Source organism: Protopterus annectens, chromosome 7.part0, assembly GCF_019279795.1.
Source record: "Protopterus annectens isolate FY-2018-M chromosome 7.part0, PAN1.0, whole genome shotgun sequence".
In the NCBI taxonomy this organism is placed as follows: Eukaryota; Metazoa; Chordata; order Ceratodontiformes; family Protopteridae; genus Protopterus; species Protopterus annectens.
The window spans coordinates 1,197,397,759-1,197,420,603 of NC_056739.1; the positions used below are offsets into that span (position 1 = coordinate 1,197,397,759).

Genomic DNA, 22,845 nt, shown 5'->3' on the forward strand with positions numbered 1-22,845 from the left:
AGCTTCTTTCTTTTGCATGAAGGGAGGTGGAAAAATGGAATGGAACAGCCTCTGGATATTTTTTTTAGCACCCATGAATCTTGCTATATTTGCCCAGGCGTCTGGGCGAAACAGCAACTGTTCACCAAAAGGCCCAGACATGGACAGTATGGCTGCATTTCTGGAGCACTGGAAGTGTCTGTCCAAAAAACAAATCGTGGAAACCCTGATTTTGTGGGCCCCCTCTGCCTCTAGGGTGACATCTACCATTGGAACTGCCTCCTCTGCCTCTGGAGTTGTCTCCATGCAAATCTTGGAAAGGTCCCAGATATTTGCAGAACCATACTTTACCACACTTTTGATTCCTAGAAAAGATTTGTTGAGCAGTAGAAAACTATTTCCATGGCAGACTCTTCCCTTGTTCGCTGCAGGTTAGCATTTCTTTAACCAATGGACCAAGTAAGATGTACCATAAAAGGAAGCATTGAAAGAGGCCTTGAAAACCTCAGCAAAGTTGCAGTCACAGCCCGGCTCCTCTTCTTATGGCAATGCCTGAATCAGCAGACCATGAACTGCCTTCAACTATTCGAGAAATCATAGAAGCACTGCAAAGTGACAAGAATGGCCAGTTTAAAGGATGACCTTTTGAAATCCTCTGCAGACAGAAGACTCAGAATATGACAGTTCTGTAGTCAAATCTCTCTGTAGTCTTGTGAAATGTGCCAGGTAATTAAGAGACCTCAACACGAAGGTCAGAGAAGAAAAGACTTGCTTTCCAAATCTGTCTAGTGCCCTAGACACACTGTTCAGTGAATGGACATAGCAGCTCTGTTCTGCTAGATCTTAGTGGCTGCCACTGCCACCACCATAGCATCTACTGAGACTCTTCTGCTCCAGTGAGGTCCATCCTTAGGAGGAGCTAAGAATTTGTCAAGTTGCTTTGGAAGCGGGGTCGACAGTATCTGGCCTCTTCCATGCCCTGCTGAAAAACAAATCAATGAGTTCATCTGCTGATGAGATAAATCCAGGACATACATGGACCAGAATCGAAAGCTTCAAAAATACTGATTCCTCTGGAAGAGGATTATCAGAAAACCAACCACCTTTCTTTCCTTGAGGATCTCTGTCTCCAAAGGAGATATCTGGTAGCACCTTCATCGAAATCAGTATCCTCCGTGACAGACTGCAAAGTGGAATTTATGTGCCGCCTCTTGCAAATTCTCTTAAATGATCTTCTCTGGGGATGTTCAGTAGCGGTAACTGAAGAGATTGGGAGTTTCAATAACCAAACAGATTGGAAATGAGCTGGAACTGACTGCCCCTGTGGCAATGGCCCGCTAGACTCAGTGGATCAGAGGGATGAGAGACTAGCTCTCTAGAATGAGAAAAAAGCCCTTTCCACAGCCTTGAAAGCAGATGGGCCCGGAGAAGCTGCTGCCACCCACACTGGAGCAGAGACTTCCAGTACAGGTAGATGACAACTCCCACCGGATCTGTGCCTCGAGGATGGAACAAGACCTAAGCAGTCTAGTGCAGAGGCTCCAAAGGAGCAAGGACGGATCCGATAAGAGTATATTTCAGCCCCACAATCTGATGGAAACACTTCAGCTCAGAGATTCATTCCAATCCGAAGGTATAGGAGAAGAACTAGTCAGGGATGCTGCCAGAGCAGACCTCTCTAGACTGTTAGATCCTGAGGCTCCAAATCTGTGGGACAGATCAGAGAAGAACATATTGTATAGAAGTGGTTGGAAGACTCACGGATCCAACAGGGGATGAAGTATGTATGCCCCCCATCTGGATCGGAGCTCTGAGAACGTTTTGTATCATCCTATCCATATCTGCTTCTGATAAACTTCTGGAGGAGCTAGAGGATGTGTTAGACTGTGGTCTGGAACATTTCATGGGAGTCTTATGAAAGGAGAGTGCAGAGATCCAAGATGGTGAGCGAATGTGTGTGTGAGGTGCCTGGTTCTGGATCTGAAGGTTTGGGATCCGAGCTAGGAGCTGTAGGGCTGGCTGATGTTACAACAGGATATGAAGCTTTGTGATCCTATGGTTTTGGATCTGAAAATCGAGCCTTCAGATTTGTAGACGTCAGATCCAAAGATTTCTGGATTTTAACTGGCAGTTCTAACAAAGTCCTAGGGGACTTTGGCAGAGCGCGTTTTCTATGCTCCAGCAGTGCAGATTTAGTAGTTTTGCCAGGGGTTTGAAACCCAAAAGTAGATACTAAAGCAGTAGGAAGTCGTCCTTTTAAAATAAGTTTGCTGCATTTGTCAGCCAACGCCCTGGAATTGAAAGCAGCACAAATATTGCAGTTGGCTTCCAGATGGGTGCCCTCAGACAAATGCAGTCCTTGTGGACATCCAAGTTAAGGATTTTATGTCCACAAGAGCATTTCTTGAATCCTTTTGGTTTGTCAGCCATGACAGGAGAGGAAGAATAGATATTACTACTATAAAACCACAATAATGAAGAGAATTTTTTTAAAAAAAAAAAAAAAGAGAAATGAAATAAAGATTACCAGCAATGGTAATCAAGAAAACGCCCTGCAATAAAGGATAAGGTAGAGAATGTAAACTATGGTAAATCAAGGAAACTACTACTAAATACAATAAGGAACCTGATGCTGTAGCAAAACACTTAAGGGAGGTTGAAAAATAGAAAATCTTAGGCTAAGGAGAACAAAATCACTTAGTCACTAAAATGATCGAAGAACCCTACATCTCAGCATGATGGCAGCAAACAAGATCTGGGGTTTTGAGGATGGACAAGAGCATTATTGGTAGAGGGAGTAGCTCGAGAGTCTGATCCAAAATCTATAGTATGTGGCAGAGTCCAAACCCATTTGTTGAGGAAGAATGAAAAGGACAATTTCAATCCATTTCTGAGTAATAGTATTCCAGTGCCTTGTGATGGTACAAAGACTTTACCCTTTGCCCACTTCCACTAGTCATATATATACCATACAGCTATCAACATATTACAAGGAAACTTGCACAAACAGTGGTTGCTCTCAAAGTACTCTTCCACAAGCATGACAACATAACCACAGCCAGTCTTAGATTTCACAACCACACAGATCAGAATTGCAAATAGTACATCAGAAATACTTGTAAAACTACCAAGCTTAGGTTTTAATGATGGCAGTTAAACACCTCAGATCACTGTTTTACTCCTTTGGCTTTCTCCATGCAGGTAAACTGACCATTACTTTTTGTACTCCAACGTACCTTCCTGCATATCTACAAAGTACATCACTACCATGTTGCCTTCCTGTAAATGCATCCTGACTGGCTCATTTTCCAATCAACTATTAGTAAGCAAATTCTATGCATCAAATTTTCATGTAGCATGATAATCTGCAGGACTGCTTCTGGAGTTCAGTTTCAAGTTTACTAGTGCTGACAGTGCATATGAATACAATGCAAACTGCTTTTTCCCCTTGTGTAGCTACCCAATGCTTTTCAGTACTACAGAATGAGTGAAGTGTGCTGCACCCTTCTGCACACAGTTGGTTAACTTCATATATCCATCAACCCAATGTGATGTAGCAAAAAACATCCATTTTATTTCCAATAAAAACTGCTCCACTTCCACGGCATTACTTCAGGCCATCATTTACAGCTATTTTCTTCTGCAACACTTGTACACAAAAGTATTCTTTCTGCACAGCTGCTCATTACTTTTGTAGTCCGCTGGAACTTTATGCAAATCAGCTCCATACAATAAAGCACTGTCCCTGTGCATTCCTACAAATGGATATAGCTGATTTACTCCAACTTCAAACTGCTGCATACAAGCAGTTACCTACTATGGAGGGAAATAATTGCACAAAAAAAAAAAAGTACAGTTTTGTACCTACCATAAATGTAGATGTTCGAGGATCCACATTGCTGCAGTCCTAACTATTGGGTAGTCCGCTGTCCAGTCGGCCCGAATACCAAAGTATAAGGCTGACGTCGGTCAGGGCGCATTAGACTGACGTCAGTACGTCAGGGTACTAATGCGCATGACCGACGTCATATCCTCAGTCTTTTCTTGCCCCAGATGTCAGAAGACCCTAAAAACACAAGGCCCAATATACCTGCACCAAAAATATGTAAAATATATACAAAAATATCAGCATATAACCTCACCTACACAACCACCCCTAAACACAGAGGGGAAGGAGGGAGGGTAAATTGGACTGCAGCAATGTGGATCCTCGAACATCTACATTTATGGTAGGTACAAAACTGTACTATGTTCTTCATTCCACATTGCTGCAGTCCTAACTATTGGGTAGAATCCCAAAGCAGAGGTAAGGGAGGTTGGCAAATCATAAAGAAGCAGGAGCTGACAACATGCCTTGCAAAATAGCTGTGGCAAAACCAGCCCTAGACTTAGAGTAGAGAGGAAGGTGATAATGCTTAGAGAAAGTATGCACTGAACTCCAAGTAGCTGCCTCCAAAATATCCTTAGTTGCCACCCCTTAGAAATGCTGTTGAAGTGGCAGTAGCCCTAGTGGAATGAGGCCTAATCCCAGCTGGAATCTCCTTGCCATGATGGGAATAACAAAATGCAATGCAAAACCCAATCCACCTAGAAATAGTTTGTTTTGACACAGGCTTGCCCTCGAACTCAAAGCAAAAAGAAACAAACAACTGCTGAGACTGCCTAAAATCCTTAGTCCTGCTTAAATAATAACGCAATTGCCTGTGTACATCTAAAGTGTGCAAAATCTTTTCCCCTTTATTTTGGGGTCTGCATAAAAAGTAGGCAAATGAATAGTTTGGTTTAAAGCCACACTAGAAACCACCTTAGGCATAAAGGAAGGATTAGTACGTAATGATACCCTATCCTTATGGAAAATCAAAAGGGCTCTACTGCCATAAGGGCCTGCAACTCAGACACCCTTCTTGCAGAAGTAATAGCCAACAGAAAAGCAGTCTTCCATGACAAGTATTTCAATTCAGCAGTAGCTGCAGGCTCAAAAGGTTGTAGAGTAAGTTTTTCCAACACAAAATTGAGATCCCAAGCAGGAGTAGGAGCTCTACGTGGGGGTCTTATATTCTTTGCCCCTCTAAGAAACTGCTTGAACAAAGGATGCGAAAACAATGGTGGGTCACAATCACAGTGAGCTGAAATTGCTGCAGCATGAATCTTAATGGAAGAGAAGGACAAACCTTTGTCCAATAACTCAGTAAGATATTGAAGAGCCACACTCAAATTAGGCTCAGAAATCTCCAAATTCTTTGCTGTACTCCAAAATAAAAATCTCTTCCATTTTCTGCGTACACTTTCCTTGTACTAGGTCTTCTAGCTTCCATAATCACATTTAAAACTTGTTGAGGAAGTTGAGACCTGCTGTGTTTCAACACAGAATATGCCAGGCTGTTAGATGAAGAGAGTGGAGCTTGACATTGAGCAGATGACCGTCCTTCTGAGATAACAGATGTGGAATCAAAGGTAAAGGCCATGGAGGCTTCCTTACCAGACTCCTTAGTAGTGGGTACCAGTGTTGCGAGGCCAATCTGGAGCTATTAAAATCATCCTTGGCTTGTCTTGTCTGACCTTTAAGAGCACCTTTGGAAGAAGAGGCAGAGGTGGAAAGGCATACACATGAAGATTTTTCCAACTGAAAGAAAGAGCATCCACTTTCCAAGCTGTGTGATGAAACCCCTTTGTGCAAAACTTTGGCAGCTGGTGGTTTAGTGGAGAAGCGAACAGATCTATGTCTGGAGTTCCCCATGACACTGTCAATTTCTGAAATACATGAAGATCCAGTTTCCACTCGTGGGGATCCATGATTTGTCTGCTTAACACATCTGCTAAGGAGTTCTGTGCTCGGCAGAAACCTTGCCTGAAGAGTTAGTTGCAAGCTGAGCGCAGTCTCCCATAAAATCATTGCTTGCCTGCATAGAGGATAAGAATGTGTTCCCCTTGTTTGTTGATGTACCACATGACAGTTGTGTTGTCTGTTAGAATCAACACCTGCCCTGGAAGAAGTAACTCCTTGAAAGCCATTAATGCAAACTGGACTGCTAACATCTCCTTCATGTTGATATGTAGATGCTGTAGTCTGGCAGGCCACTTGTCTTGTATCCACTTTCCATTTAGATGAGCTCCCCAAGCAATGTCCGAGGCATCTGTCGTTAAAATCTGACTCGCCTCTGGCCGGGTCACAGAGAGTCCCTTGTTTAGGTGACATTCCTGAGCCCACCACAAAAATTCTTTTTGAAGGCAAGGTATTATTTGAATGACAGTGTCCAAATCCTGGCAGTGCTGTGTCCATACATTTTGAGATACCATTGCAGCTTCCTCATATGCAGTTTGGCATTGGGAAGCACCAGAATACAAGATGCCATGAACCCTAATGCTTGAAGGACTGTCCTTGCAGTCAGCACGGACTGATGAGATAGTTGATGGAAGTAAAGGGATAGACTCTTTTGTTTGTCCGGGGTTAAAAAGGCCATCTGGGCTGCTGTATTCAGTCTCACACCCAGAAAGCACATGTCTTGAGAGGGTACTAGACTGGACTTTATTTCGTTCACAGAATACCCTAGGCATCTTAGCACTGCTATAACATATTCCAGATGCTGTAGAAGGTCTTCCTTTTCTTGAGCCAGAATCAGGCAATCGTCCAAGTAAGGATAGATTTGAATTCCTTGTAGCCTGAAGTAAGCTATCACTGGAGCCAGAACCTTTGTGAATACTCTGGGCGCAGTAGATAAGCCAAAGGGCAATGCAGAGAACTGATAATGAGAATTTCCAGCTCGAAAACGCAGATACTTCCTGCAACTTAGTCTTATAGGCACATGAAGGTAAGCTTCCTTGAGATCTAAAGTTACCATCCAGTGATCTTTGCCCAGCAGAGGTAAAAGCTGTTGTAACGTCAACATCTTGAACTTTGGAATGTCCAGATAAGTGTTGAGGATAGATAAATCCAAAATTGGTCTCCACGTGTTCCCCTTCTTTGGTACTAGGAACAGGCGAGAATAAAATCCTAGGCCCCTTTCTGATACAGGGACTGGCTGAATGGCCCCTATTTGGAGTAACAGAGAAATTTGCTTGTGAGCCTCTGTCCTTTGTGGAGGAGGAACGTCTGGCATGCCTTTGAAAGGGGGCAATGTATGGAAATAAAACCTGTAACCGTGGTGAATGATATCCAACACCCATCTGTCTTGAGTAATTAAATCCCAATTTTCTTTGAAAAGAGACAGTCTTCCTCCCAAAGGAGCTGCCAGACGAGAATCTACTGGCAGCTGAAAAGGCAGGTCATTGGGTCTATTTACGAAAGGACTGACCCCTGCCCTCACCAGAAGTCTGAGCAGGTGAACTCCCTGTTCTAGGCCTAAAGAACCTTGAGCTCTGCCCCTACCACGTCTAGACCTACCCCTAGACTGGGAATCATAAGCAGGATATGTCCATCCCTTAGTAGGCCAATTTCTACTAAACTTCGGTGGCTGTACCTGCAAAAAATCTTTAACAGTTTGCATAGACTTAGCTTTGTCCTCCATTTTCTTTAAAACTGCTTCCACAGGTGAACCAAACAACACATCAGACTGTAAAGGAGCATCCAAAATCCTTGTCTTAACATGCTCAGCTAAATTCTGATCCCTCAACCAGGCATGCCTGCGAAGAACAGAACTAGTGGCAGCCACCCTCGAGGAGGCCTGTACAGCATCAAAACCACATTGCAAAGAATGCTTACCCACTTGTTCAGACACATGAACTAAATCCAGCAACTCTTTACACTCAATACCTTCCGCCAAAGCATCCACCTTAGATTTCAATTGTGAAAGGAGATAATTTTGATATTTTAGCATGTGAAACTGACAATTCAACGCCCTCATGGCTAAAGTGGAAGAAGTATACACTTTCTTTCCCCATCTATCCAAAGCCCTTGCCTCTTTATCAGTGGGAACAGGGTTTTTAACAACAGAGGCCTTAACACCTTTAGGTCCCTGAGAAACAGTTTCCGGGTCTGCCCTAGGACTCTTAAAAAGATACTTATGAGCTTCAGGCACCCTATAGTACCTATCAGGTTTAACAGGAGCAGGAGGCAAAGAATCAGGATTCAGGGAAGCCTCTGCAAAAACATCTGCCACCACATGCAACACAGGAGGTATAGCTAAGGGCCTATGCTGGGGTAAAAACAAGAATTCCCTAAGCCTTTTCCTGGAATCAGAGTAATCCTGGCCTTCCCATTTAAAGTGTTCCCTCATGGAATGCAGAGTCTCTGAAAATGAGAAATCCTCAGGAGGAGAAGCTGTAGGAGTGGAATCATCCACATCAGAATCAGAATAAGGAGGATACTCTTGCAAATCTTCCGCAGAAGACTCAGAAGCCTCTGAACACTGTTCAAAACTCTCAAACTCAGGTTCCACCCTAGGCCTCTTATCAGGAGGGGGCATAGAACCTCTAATCATAGTAATCAAATCTTCTGCCATTTTAAGCATATGTTTCTTAGGCACAGAAACTGAAGTGCTAGGAGAAGCCCCCACTGAAGCTAAACTTGGCCTACCTCTCAAAGAAGTTTTGGAAACAGAAAGAGAGGCTCTAACTACCTTGGGAAGAGAGGGAAGAACAGTTACCTGAGAAGCCCCTTCAGCCTGGCCTACCTCCTGAGAAGGCACATCCTGTAACAGTAAAGTCTCTGCCTGAGACTCCAAAGAAACTCCTGGCAAAACCTCTGGCTCCACTGAGCCTTCTAAAGAACCGACATCTGGGACTGCCGGTTCATCAACCCTAGGCTTTGCTGTTTTGTCCTTGCGCTTTTTGGATGAAGCGGGCGTCGGAGCATCCGACGGCATTTTATAATTGCAACGCTTCCCAAACACTAACCTGGCACAGTCTAACCTTCTCTTAATAGTGCGTTTGTTAAATCTAGCACAAGAGCGGCATCCAACAACGTCGTGCTCAGGCCCTAAACAAGGTATACACAAGGTATGGTAATCCCTATGAGGTATCTGTTTCCCACAAGAAATACAGTTATTCACTTTTTCTGACATCCGGTTAATTACTGAGGCAAGAAAAAACCAAAATGTTCCCAAAAGGGGTACTTAGCCAACTTTGATTCGGTCTGAAACTCCGACTTCAGAAAATTTCAGAACGCCAACCTGCACTCGCAAAACTGCTTCTGCATCGGACCATGCGGCAAAAAAGACTGAGGATATGGCGTCGGTCATGCGCATTAGTACCCTGACGTACTGACGTCAGTCTAATGCGCCCTGACCGACGTCAGCCTTATACTTTGGTATTCGGGCCGACTGGACAGCGGACTACCCAATAGTTAGGACTGCAGCAATGTGGAATGAAGAACATCTGCATCCTAAAGCACTGCTTCAAAACATTCAAGTTTCAATGATTTGCTAGTACTTTTCACAACACTTGTGCAAGCAATCTAACTGACTTACCAATTTGTAGGGTGAAAAAAACATTTTAATCCAGACCTTTAGAAATGCAAACCTTGTCACCACAATAAACAGAACATGCTGGAGGGATAAATTCCTGTCCCAGAAACCCAGAAACTTCCCACACTCCGGAACAAACTACCTTATCTATATCAAAAGCTCCTCATTAGCACTCAAGAAAAATCTTGATTGGATGAGAGATCGGAAATTCACCCCGGGGATCACTTTTGTGCCTCTGCTCGACAGGGGCACAGGAAAATTTTCTTGGATGGCGAAAGCCAGGATACCTTTTTGGCTAGGCTTATACAGGCCCTAGGGCCAATAGCCTAGTACCTACCTATGAATGATGCATCAGTCCTCTGTACTATAAGCCACTGAAAATCAGCTATAGCTAAAATTCTATTTGCTTGATAAAAAGTACATTTATTTGAAGCTTTATAGAGCATATATCAATAGTCACTTTCTCTGCAATTTGCCAGAGAATTAAAACCTTGCATGAAGGATGTAAGAGGTGCACCTCAACTGTCCCATGATGCTGATCCTTGTACAGCTAAAAGTGGTGCTCAATCAACCTTTCAAAATACAGCACCTAGAGGCTTACTAATTCAGCAAACACACTAAAGCAATGCAATGTTTAAATTAAGAGCAAAATACTTAATGTTGTTTCTCTGATTTTTCTGAAATGCTGTGTTGCTATGCTATATTCGTTACATACATGTCTGGCAGTGCCTGTGATACTATACAATATTTACAGAGTAAAACACTGTACCATGATCATTCTGCACTGTATGCAGTTTCCCTACATTCAAACAAAGAAGGAATACTTCAATACTTGGGAAAGCAGCACAAACAGCAAAAATACTGTGCTTCTCTGAAGCTCAAGAACAGTTTTAAATTTTTTTACTAGCACAATCAGAACTTACACAAAGCAACATTTTTAAGTATTTATTCTCCAAATTTTTGAACATTACTTCCCACAAAAACTGCTCACCACAGATTTTAACCACTAAAGCTGCAGTACATCTCAAGTGCAACAAGCAGTATCTGTTAATTAGGAATACCTGGGGGGGGGGACTTGCCACAGCAACTAGCTGAAACTGATGGACAGCTCGTAACACATGGAGATGATGCAGACGCTTAAGTGACAAAAACCAGTTCTATCATGAGGAATTAATCAGCCTGACCATGTCTTTAAAACTGGTACCTGTATACATGGCTGTCACCAGGGCTCGTTAATCTTCAAAAGTGAGTTACGGGAAAAGTGCTACTGGAGGAAGCATACCATTCACAAAGAGTTTTCCCCATAACAATTTTTGATTATCACCTCTGTGAAGACTCTCCTAGTGTATGTCGAAATAGGTTGACTTGGTTAGTCTCTATCCTTGAGATTTTATATGTGGTCAGACAGCGACATCAACTGGTTAAGCACACATGAAATGACAGCAAAATGCAGACACTGAACAAATCTTTAAATAATTCTCTACTCTACTTTGCACAACATTAAAAACTGTAGATGGTGTTAACCAAAGTTCTGCATACAAAACGTTTGCAGACTGCATTACACAATCGTAATTCTTATAATGCTGCAAAACATCTCTGAAGTCCTCAGTCTAATCTTTTTGAAATACATAAAGTAAAAAAAAAAAAATACCATGGAAATGTCAAATTCCTACCGGGGTTATTAAAGATGTGCTTACACAGTTACATTAGGACTGCCAAAGCACTTCTCCAAATAGATGTTTAGAGCTTGCTAAATGTCAGGAGATAAACTGACTGAATCCCTAGTACTGAAGTCATAACAGTTTGAAAACGACTGAGCTACTCACCTGGTCTCTGCAAAAGAAAGGGCCTGGCTGAGTGCTACACACTTGGCACATGGAATCCTCCAAATAAGGATCTATCTGGACCTGTAAGGAGAAAAAAACATTACAATCTCTGCAGATAGCAACCTCGTGTTAGCCAAATCAATGCCAAGAAATGTAGTTTTATTCCTGTAATTCTACTTGTGCAATGTGGGAGGCACTTAAAATGAGATGCTTATCAGCACTGAACTAGCTTACTTTCAAGTATGTGCCCTAGGAAAATGGTTCTTAAACTTCAAAAGAAAAGCACTCTGGCTCCTTACTGAAAGGGTACCTCAGGTGACCACATAACATAGGTAATTTGGTCCAAAAAAATACTTATTCTAGTTAAGTGGTAGGGGGTCATAGCAAGAGGGACACTTGCTCCCAAGGTACTCCACCACTTCAGAATTAAGAGGAAAAATTACTGTACTCCCCAATGGAAAAAAACTTGCTTAAAATGGTCAAAAGCTATTGTAACCATCACCAAAACTAATTTTGATTTATCTTTTGTCAACTGACGGGATCAGACATCAGTTTGCCTGATCTTTGCCTGTATTCTAAGTGAATGCTACACACAGGATAACTGCTCAAGACAATTAATTTGCTCTACAAAGCTTCATATTTAACTCCTTCCTTTTTTTAATCAAAGCACAAAGTATACCAAACAGCCAATGAGGTCATATCAAGAATCCCAGCCAACTTGAAAACTGTACGAAATGCAGGAGCTTACAATGCAGAGTCCTGGAATACGAAAAATGAAACTCTGGAATTACACATACTGAGTTTACAATTACCATTTCTCAGAATATTCACTTCTCTCAGAAGTATGACTACCTTCAAATTGGTTCACAGGATAATACTAAGCTATTGGCCTGGATGGCATTGTAAGCCAAGCCAAGAATTTCACCAATGTCCCCACAAAGTCAGCACCTGCTTCCCCTGTCCAGCAGGGACACAGGTAGGACCCCAGGTTGCATTTTCCGTTTCCCACACAGTTGTCCAGGTTCCTCTTAAAGAGGACTAGTGAGGTACTCTGCTTGACATGGAGAGGAAGTCTACTCCACAGATGGGGGAATCTTTGGGACACAAATCTATTCCAACAAATTATAAGGTCACAGACCATGCTGAGGTCTTGCATGTGGGTTGGGTGAGTAAAGTTTGACTTACAGATATGCAGCAACTCCATCAAGGCTGGGTTTGAGATGGACTTGTATGCCAGACACTGGTTACCTCTGAGCAGTCTAAGACCGAGTAGAGGGACGCTGCTTTTAGCCTATCTGTATAGGACAGGTGTTTGAGACCCTGGATCTTCCTGGTCAGGAACCTCTGTGGTCTCTCTCCAGCTGCTGCATGTGCTTGGCAAGGTACATGCCAAAGGGGGCACTGTACTCCATGGGTCTGATAAGAGAAGGGTACAGGGCTGTTATGGCCTTATTCCTGGATGAAATACCCTTACTTATGAGGTGGGCCATGTAGAAAGAGGCAGCAACGTGGTGGCCAAAAGTCAGGTTACCATCAACCTGGGCGCTCAAATCCTTCACGACTGATTGCATGCTTAGTACGTTATTAATGGGATAATTACTGGGGACACCCATTTTCCCCAAAGTGGATAATGATGCATTTTTCTTGGCATTCAGTTTGAGGCCATGCTTCTGGCACCAGTCATTAGTTTGGGTAAGGCCCTCTTGGAGGATGTTCACATCACTAGGGCAATTTAAGACAGCACCCAGCTTGCAGTCATCTGCAAACTTGGGTCAGCCACAGACCACTGGTATTGGCTTGCACCTCAGAAAGTATATCCCAAATAGTACAAGCACCAAAACTGATCCTTTGAGTTCACCCCTCATTATGGGTCTACTACTACAGGTGGCTTTCCCCTATTTTGACGGAGTGGGTTCTATCAGTGAGCCAGTTAGCTACCCATCTGTTAACATACAGGTTGATCCCCAGCTGGAAGAGTTTAGCTATTATGCCTGAGTGGGGAATGGTGTCAAAGGCTTTGGCTAGGTTAAGGTAGGCAGTATGTACCCTCTTACCCTCATCTATGGGTTTGATGACAATTTCAAAGAAGCCGACCATGTTTAACAGGCATGATCTCCCTTTGACAAAACCAAACTGTGTGGGGGCAAGCATTTGGAGGATGCCAAAGTCCTTGTTTATAAGGTCCATGATAACGTGTTCCATGGCCTTGCAGATCACGCTAGTTAGGCTGATGGGCTTATAATTGCCTGGGTCGGTGGACACTCCCCCTTTGTGTAGATGGATGACAGGGCTGTCCTCCATTCAGCTGGGATGAAGCCGGTGCTCAGGCTTTGGTTGAATAGGGTGCCTAATGGTGCGGACAGCTCATGCCAGAGTTCATGTAGGATGCAGCCAGGGATGATGTCAGGTCCCATGGAGGCTATATTTTTGCCTTTGAGAGGGCATTAAAGACCTGCTCCCTGCTGATGAGGAGAGGGGGGAAAGTGCTAGGGATGTCTTGGTTTACTGATGGTGGGACAGGGGGGTGAAGTTTTCACTGAACCTGTCTGCCAGCATGTTGGTTATATCTATGGCGTTCTTGACCACAGTTCAGAGCAGATTTGGGTGTTACCTTTGAGACTGCAGATGTATGTGAAGTATTAAGTTAGGGGGTGGGGCACTTGTCCCCAATAAAAAAAATGTTGAAAGATGATGACATTTTCTCTTCTGTATTTTCGGTGCTTCAGGACTTGCAAGTTACATTATTACAGGGAGATGCCAACTTACAGCATCATAGATGGTGAAAACCTGCACAGATAGATTCCAGTGAAAATGGAACTTGCAAAATATACATGAAAAAAAGACAGGAGAACTTTCTAAAACTTCCTATTTACTGACTCAGCAAGACATATCCAAAGCACATGGGCCCCACACAGCCACTTCTCCTCAGGTCCTTCTCTGCAGTAAGTACTTCCCATTTGATAATATTCATTTCTTCAAGGACCCTGTGAACACCTACATATTCAGCCATGTGGACTACTCGTTTATAATAATCTGTCTAGAGCAGAGGATTAAATCTGGTCTCCTCATTAGGTATTTCTAACAATTTTTCTCAATTTCATTGACCATAGGAATAGCGTTTTACCCTCCAGTATCTAGTCACCACCTTCTTAACCAATAGCATTAAAAAACAAAGGCTACTGCATTTCTAGTCAAAGTTAACAATGCAAGTATATCCACAGAAAGTGCATTAATTTATTAATACACAATTTAAAACCTCCCATAACTCATTTTATTACAGTTTTAAGTTTGGGTTTGAATGAATGGGCTGCATGAGGACAAGTGCGTTTGTTAAGCACATTGAAGAGTAAAGCTTTTGGAATGAGTTAATTTTGTATTTGATTAAGTTATGTAGTTTAATGTCTTTTGATACAGATTTAAGATGGGTATTATTTGGGATTTACATTGAAATGTTTCACGTGTGCATGCCAAAGATCAACCCATTGGGGGAATGAGAAGTTTATTGGATTATGATCTGCAGTTAACATGATTCTGTTGGCACGTCTTAATATAATCTGAAATTTGGTATTCCCTAATCCAACAAACTATAGACCAATTTTTTTCTATAACTCCTTAGTTAAAATATACATTTAAATACTTAGGGATAATATTTGACCATAATCAAAAAAACTCCCTTTAAAATAATAATCTTAAATCATGGACAAACATGAAACTTCCCTTTCTATCCAAAACAGCAATTATAAAAAGAAAATCTTCCCAGAATGCTTTACCAATTTAATGCAACAAATATTAACATCCCTTTAAATTTCTTTAAAAAAATAAACAAAACTCTAAATTCATCTTGCTTCCTAAGACCCCAAGAATCTCCCGATCAAAATGAATGCTTCCTAAAAACAAGGGGGGGTGGGGCTGGGAATACCAGATTTCAGATTAATACCAATCCTCTATTACATTTGCACAGTACTGGAGAAACAAGAACTCTAATATGACTGTTTTCCATCTCTCCCAAGCAATCATGATCAGATTTGCCCCCTTCAATTAACAATTATATACCCAATTAATGGTAAATAATGCATATCACACCCCAGAGCATCTAAACAGGTTCTTTCCCAGTACCACATCTCTTTGTCCCTTTTGCCCCACAGTGACAGCCAACCTCCTACACATCCTATGGTACTGTAAATATGCACAAAATGTACGGAACTCACTAAGAATCAAACTCGCAAAAATGGGATATGGGAAATCCACTCTTTTCTGGGAATTTGCTATATTGCATGTAGGCCAAACTGACATACCCACTAGTGAATTGAGGATTCTGATTGCTCTTTATGTTAATTAGGCGCTCTACTACTCAGAACTGGATGGATCGAACTAAAACAGATTAGGAGACTTTTGCTAATAGGGGATCCAAATATATTTTATCCCATAAACTAACTACAGATAATATTAAACGCTTGAAATTCCTCAACTTTTGTAGTATTACTTTAGATTGTATCCTGAAGTACTACAATATGGCTCTGTATCTATTCTCCTATACCAGTGCTATTGGCAGTCCTTCCCTCAAAAGATTCAACTCATTGTGCTGTTTGATAATAGGTTACTTGTGTTTCAGTAATAAAAAGGAGGCAATACTAAACTTAAAAAATGCAGCACTATATGTAAATAGTTGTATATGTGGTGTTTATCGTATCTTCTATTCAACCACTGATTTTCAGTTTTGTGCCAGTTACACTATATAGAATTAATAGGGTTAATATACTCCTTTTGTTAGTGTAAATCTACTTTTCATATTAATAAAATGAGTCATAAATGTATTTACCTGTTAACTGAATGGTTAACGGCCTTATCTATGTATGCTGCCCAATATCAGTAAAATATGCTTTGCTATTGTATATTAAAATATGATTAATGAAACTAAAATAAAGACTTGGAAAAACAAAAACTCCCATAACTCCTGTTTAAAACCCTTAAGACTAGAATAAGAAAAAATGTGGATTTAAGTACAACTCAATAACTTCACATCTCCCAGCACAGACCATGAGTGTGAGAATGTGCTGAATTTTGCCTCAGTATTTTTATTTATTTTTTTTATACACCACTCATTTCCATGCAAATATGCACTATTATTGGTAAAGTGCTCTCATACTTTACTGCTTAAATATCTTTCTTGCTCAAGAAATTAATTTCATCAACCAAGTTCTTCAAAACCAAGACGCTTACGTAAACTTTTTTTTTTTTGAAGTATGATCACCCTTCACTTCAAATTACATCTTTGGAGGAAATACCTCCATTCCTCCCCTGAAGTCTGCAATAACTCAATTTCTGATAATCTATACTTAAGGGTCTACATTAAACCATAACTGGCTTGATTCCAGAAAACAATCAGCTGTTCCCAGTACAAGAGGTCCATCTTTCAACTTCTCCCTCTGTCCACTCCTTCACATTTTATTTCCATTACTCTTCTAAACCCCACTGGGGCCAACTACCAACCCTTATTGGATTAAAACTCATCAGTTCTCTTAAGTGTTTAAGAATACAAAACTACTGTCTTCCACCAGTATAAGACCATGAGGAAGTTCAGTTTCCTCCAACTTCTGGTCCAGTAAGGAAATATAGGTTTTCTGCTTAGCTGTGCATAATCACCATATGCAAGAAACATCACCTTTACAGTTTTAAAACAGAGTTGTGAAATCAGATGAGTTGTGTGGCCTGAGCTGCTAAATGAGCCAGAGTTTGCTGGACCATAGTAGGACTATCTCAATAGGCCACCAGAGCAGCTATCCTCAGCCACCTCTAACCTGTTTTTGATCTTATTTTTCTGAAGAAATTCTACACAACAGCCCTCTGACTAGACTACCAGTAGCAAAACTATTAGTAAAGCACCGACTGTCCCCCCTACTCTTATCAAATTTCCTACCCTCTTTTTTTAAGCTAGGAAAATTGAGCAACTCCCAACAAATAGTTGGGCACCAATTGAAAGTGGTTGACAAAGTCATCATCCCTCCCCCACACACACACTGGTTTAGGGTGTCGTGTCACTTGTCACCATCTCTCTCTATTCAATGCCATTTCTACCTACAACACTCATTCCAGACGATGGCAGGTCTTCTCCCACATAATCCATCCATCTCTCTACTGGATGGCCTCGCTTTTTCTTTTGCATTCTTCCTGTCTGGTCGAAATTACCTTCACCAGATTTTCTTCTGCTTTCCTGCACATGTGCCCAAACAACTGTAATCTGTTCTTTGACCTTTTCTGCAACTGGAGCAACTTTGTCTTCTGCTCTTATGTCTTCATTTCGTCTGTCCCAGTGTGCATCCTTCCACCCATCTCAGGGACTTCATCTTCATCACCTCTAGCTTCCTCAACTGCTCTGCCTTTACTGACCATGTTTTTGTACCATAAATTAGTACTTGGTCATAGCACTGTTTTGTGCACCTTATTTTTCAGCTTCTTTACCATTCTTCTATCATACACTACCTCCTGACGGACTGTGCCAGTTGGCTGCTGTCTGATTCTAAGTTAGACATCCTCATTAAGACTTCCTTTCTCCTCAACTACCCTCCCTCACATACCTGAAGCTGTCAACCTGTTCCATAGTTTTGCCTTCCATCTCAATTTTCAGCTTCTTCTGGTTGCCCCATTTGCTGCCATTACAACAGTTATACTTCTATTCAAGTTTCATCCCATGTGCATCCAGTTTTGCATTCCATTCCCTTCACCTTTGCTGAAGTTCTTGTTTAGAGTCTGCTTGTAATACTACCCCATCTGCATACAGTAACTGTTGACCTATTTGCTACACCATCACTAGTAAGAAAATCCGTGGGCTCAAAGCAGAACCTTAATGCACACCCACTCCCAAAGGGAACCCCCTCTGTAAGACCAAACACTGTTTGTACTTGAGTTATTGGGTTCTTGTGCATAGTTTGCATCAATTGTATTAAGGTTTCTGGGACTTCAAACCACTGCAGGATAGCCCAAATCAGCTTTCATGAGACCTTGTCATACGTCTTCTCAGTCTGGGAATGCCCAGCTGGACACTCATTTCTAGCTTAAGTATCCATCTCACTGCAAACATTGGGTTGGTTGTGCTGCATCCAGACTTGAATCCAAACTCATTTCCCAGCTTATGTTCTACTGCTCTGCATATTTGTTTAAGCACCGTCTCCAGAACTTTCATGCAGTTTGATATCTCTAAAGCCCACAGTTGTGAATGTCCCCTTTGTTCATAGGCTCACAGATTAGTACTAGGCTAACTGCCCTTGCAGGCCATTTCAAACCTAGCCAATTATCCCAAGTGAGAATCAAACCCTGCACCTTGTGGCTGTACGGTAAGCATATTACCTGTTATGCCAACCTCCCACCCTCATTTCCCATCTTACCTGTTCTTTAACACTGGCACTAGTATGCTTATTCTCTGGTCATCTGGAAACAGTCTCTCTCTTCATACTGCTAAGAGTACCCTCAGGAACCATTTCTCCATCATCTCAACCAACGTCTTGATCATCTCTGCTGTGACCTCATATGAGCCTGCTGCTTTCCTTAGTGCTGTTCTTGCTAGGATGGACTTCTCTTCTCTCACTGGAGGTTGTGTCTAGGGCAGTACAGATTTATGTGGTGTTTTCTTCATTCAGAAGCTGCTGGAAGTATTCCTTCCATCTGTCTGATGTCCTGTGGACTGGTAAGCAAGTAGCTGCTGGCAACCCATATGAAGGACGTCTAAGTACCTTCTTTATCTTTCTTACACCAGGAGATTTTGTGCCACCCACTGAGTCACTTTCCAGAAGCTGGTAGAGTGCAGCTGAAGCCTTGTTTTTGCTATTGCCATTCCTCTCAGCCAACCAGTATTCCTTCCTAGCTTGGTCTGTTTTTAATGTCCCATTTTTTCCTGCACTTCATTCTTTGGATGACTTCCTTGACTTTTGTACTCTACCAGTTTTCCTTATGTATTTCCATACCTGGCTCGGCTGCTTATTTGTTCTGTATCCCTTACACAGGCTGTTTTGAGGAGCTGCCATTCTTCAACTTCACCTATACCACTTCTTGAGGTGCTAGAACCCGGAGTAATTCCTTGAACTGCTGTGCTTTCTCTCCAGTCAACTTCTCAGGTCTTCAGCCTGGTCTCGGTTGACCTTAGAGCCTTCTCTGACCACTGCTTGCAGCTGATTGTGGTAACCAGTGCTTTATGCTGTGGGCTGACTTTCACTGGGATGACTGTGCAATTGTTGATTCTATCCCAGTGACCTTTCCTTACCAGGAGGAAATCTACTAGAGTTGCATATTGGCTACTTTTGCATGTGTTCTTGTCATGCTCAACCTTGTGCTGGCTACCACCAAGCCATTTGTCAGACAGAATTCTACAATGGCCTCTCCTTTATTCCTGTTGCCCCATCCATACAGACTCGGGCAGTCCTTGTTCTGTCTTTTCCAATATGTGCATTCGGGTCACTTGTTAACATCAATTCCTGCTTTCCAGCTCTATCTGGTACACCCTGCAAATGCAGTCTGCATGCACTCTTTTTTCACCATCACAACCCTGCTTTGAGGCACAGGCTGAGATTATGAATACTGCTCCATCATTACAATGGAGTCTGACTGCCATGAGTGTCACTAATTCTGAAGCGCCTCTGCCAGCACAATTCCTACATCATTTCTAGACTATCCTCCCCTCCTGAGCAGTATTCTCTGGACCCTAAGCCAAGTGGCTACCCTTCCACCTTGTCTCCTGGATACACTGGATATCCAGCCTCCTTACCATTCTGCCATCCACTTCCAAGCCTCACCCTGTCACTAAACCTACACCGGTTGTGGCAATTTTTAGTTCTTGTTTGGCAGGTTGACTGGTTTTCACTCAGAGCTATTCCAGTTGATGGGAAAATGGACACCGGACAGCCAGTAGCTTAATCACCCAGGGCTGCTACCCCCCCCCCCCATTAGTATGGATCCATGTCATAGGATGGAGTAGACTGGGCCTTCAATTCACTAGTGGTTGACAAAGTACCCACAGAAAAGTACAGAGCCATACAGAGTCTCCATTTTTACTTCTTCCCACTGTGCAAGTTGCAATTCCATTAAAGGCTTCCCTCAGGTAGCTTTTCTCGTACTGAGGATGGACTGTGGTGAGCTCATTAATGCTCCCAAGTCAGAACCATGGATGAACTCCAATTCCATGCCTTACACTCCCACCCAAGCTACTGAAGCACGACTCCCAGAAACTAGTTCTCAGCTTTACACAATAATCTGCCAAGTCTACACTAGTATATTTATAGCCTGAGCTAAAAAGAAAAACAGAAAGCAAATAGGCTGGGTTAAAATACAAAATAAACCAAAAAAAGGGAGGTTTCTCAGAAAAGTACCTACTTAACATCTTTCACCCACAGCACTAATTGTTTTCTTGGCAGAGTCACACAGGATGTTGCCACACTCCTCGCTCAAATTCCCACCCACTCCATTTGCTTAAAATCAGGAGACAATCCTGTGTGGTCAAAAAAGCTTAACGTTGTCTTGGGAGTCCCAGCTTGTGTAAGAAATCTCTCATCCAAATGATTCTAGACACCTGAAAAAGGCTCAAAGATAAAGACTAAATATGGAAAAACATGAATACCCTGTAGCCTGGGAATGAGCTGTAACTGGAGCTAGACACTTATGCATTCACTTGGTGCAGTGGTTAGTCCAAGGGGTAAGGCAGAGAACTGAATGTATCCAGAGACAAAACCTTGAGAACTGCCTGAAGTCTGGACTAAGGATGTGATGGGCATCTTTTAAATCTAGTGTTACTAGGAAACAAATGACGAAGAGGTAAAAGGTTGTGGAGTGACAGCAATGTGAACATGGCTACCATCACAAATCGGTTTACAAAAGATCCAGAACTCGTCTCCAAGTACTTCCTTCTTTAGCACCAAAAACACCCTTAAAAAAAACTTCTCCCAAACTGGAGTAGGAGGAGGACTGGCTCTATTACTCGCAGAGAGGACACATGTTGAATGACGGGGGTAAATAGAGTTCAGTCTGGTAAAGGAGAAATTACCCCCCTGGAAAGGAGGAATTTCCACCCACTGCCTTCTGTAACCCTGATGAATGATTGTAACCCATTTGTCTGAAACTATCTGTTGCCAAACAGAAAAATGGAACTTCACACTTTCTGGGCTGTCCTTTGTTTTGGGGAGTTCCTGTACTCTTTTTGGATGCTTCTAACTTAACATTTCTTAAACATCTGTTTACCAGCATTTTGCTGAGACATCATTTCTTGTCAAAACTGGGCGAGGGTTTAGAGAATCCAGTGCAAAAAAGGCAGACTCCTCAATGCTGAATATATTTATTAAAACAAGACACAAGGCCTTCAGATTAAAAATCCTTCATCAGTGTGCAAAACGTAGTTGTGTACACTTACCATAAATGTAGACGTTCGAGTGTATTCACTGTTGGAAGTCATCACATTTGGGTTATCCCTGCCAGGGTAGCCCTCGGCCGGCCCGAATACCAGAGGCTTAGTATTTCTGTGTCAGTTGCTATCACTTCAGGACTGACGTCAGGTCATCAATGGCATAAAGTAAAGCAGCCGACGCCATTACATCAGTTTTTCTTGCCCTGTCAGGAGCCCCAAAGTAGGAGCCAGGATTTGGTGGAAGAACCCCACCAGTAGAAAGTAAATACTAAATGCGCCTTCTATGGAGAAAGAGAATAAAAGGGAGATGGAGGGAGGGAAACCAGGACTGCAACAGTGAATACACTCGAACATCTACATTTATGGCAAGTGTACACAACTGTACTATATTCTTCATGTTTCACTGTTGCAGTCATCACACTTGGGTTGATTCCCAAAGCTAAGGAAAAGGGTGGAAGGCAGTCAAGAAGACTACGGGCTGGCTAGGATGCCATGCAAGTCTGCAGTGGCAAAGCCTGCCCTGGATTTGCAGTAGATAGGCAGGTGGTAATGCTTGAAGGTGTGAACAGATGTCCATGGGGCAGCCTCCAGGATGTCCCTGGTGGGGACTTCCTCTGAGGAAGCTGCAGAGGTGGAGGCCACTCTGGTAGAGCGAGTCCTGACACCCTTAGGGGGAAGTTTCCCATGTTGCTTGTAGCAGAAATGGATACAGTGTGCTATCCATTTGGAAATGGTTTGTTTGGATATGGATTTGACTTCTGCTCCCACAGCAAAGCTAACTGATCAGTCTTTCTAAATGATTTAGTCCTGTCTAGATAGAATCTGAGCTGTCTGTGCACATCTGGAGAGTGCAGTTTCCTTTCCCCCTTGTTTTGTGGATTAGGGAAAAAGTGGGCAAATTAATGGAGCCACACTGGACACCACTTTTGGCATGAAGGATGGTTAGTCCTGAGGGAGACCCTGTCTGCATGGAAAATGATGAAGGGCTCTAGTAGTTCCATTAGTAGCTTGTAGCTCAGATACTCTTCTTGCTGAATTGATGGCCAGAAGCAAGGCCGTCTTCCAGAAGAGAAACTAACTCTGCTGAAGATGCTGATTCAAAGGGGGCAGGGTGAGCTTTTCCAACACAAAGTTAAGGTCCCAAGCTGGGGTAGGTGCTCTTCTGGGTGGCCTCAAGTTGCTAGCCCCTCTTAGGAACTTGTTTGATGAGAGAATGTGAGAAAAGAGGTTGCTCAGTGCTGAAATGAGCATAGAT

At 42.5% G+C, this 22,845-nt stretch overlaps 1 protein-coding gene across 2 annotated transcripts in view; it reads right to left on the bottom strand.

Moving 5' to 3' along the window:
- The window catches only part of CPEB1 (cytoplasmic polyadenylation element binding protein 1), a 2,007,200-nt gene that overhangs the window by 1,106,837 nt on the left and 877,518 nt on the right, over window positions 1-22,845 (bottom strand). For both annotated transcript variants that reach the window (XM_044077812.1, XM_044077811.1), the window contains exon 10: window positions 11,207-11,287. In XM_044077812.1, coding sequence (XP_043933747.1) covers window positions 11,207-11,287 — 81 coding nt within the window. The remainder of the gene's footprint in view (window positions 1-11,206; window positions 11,288-22,845) is intronic.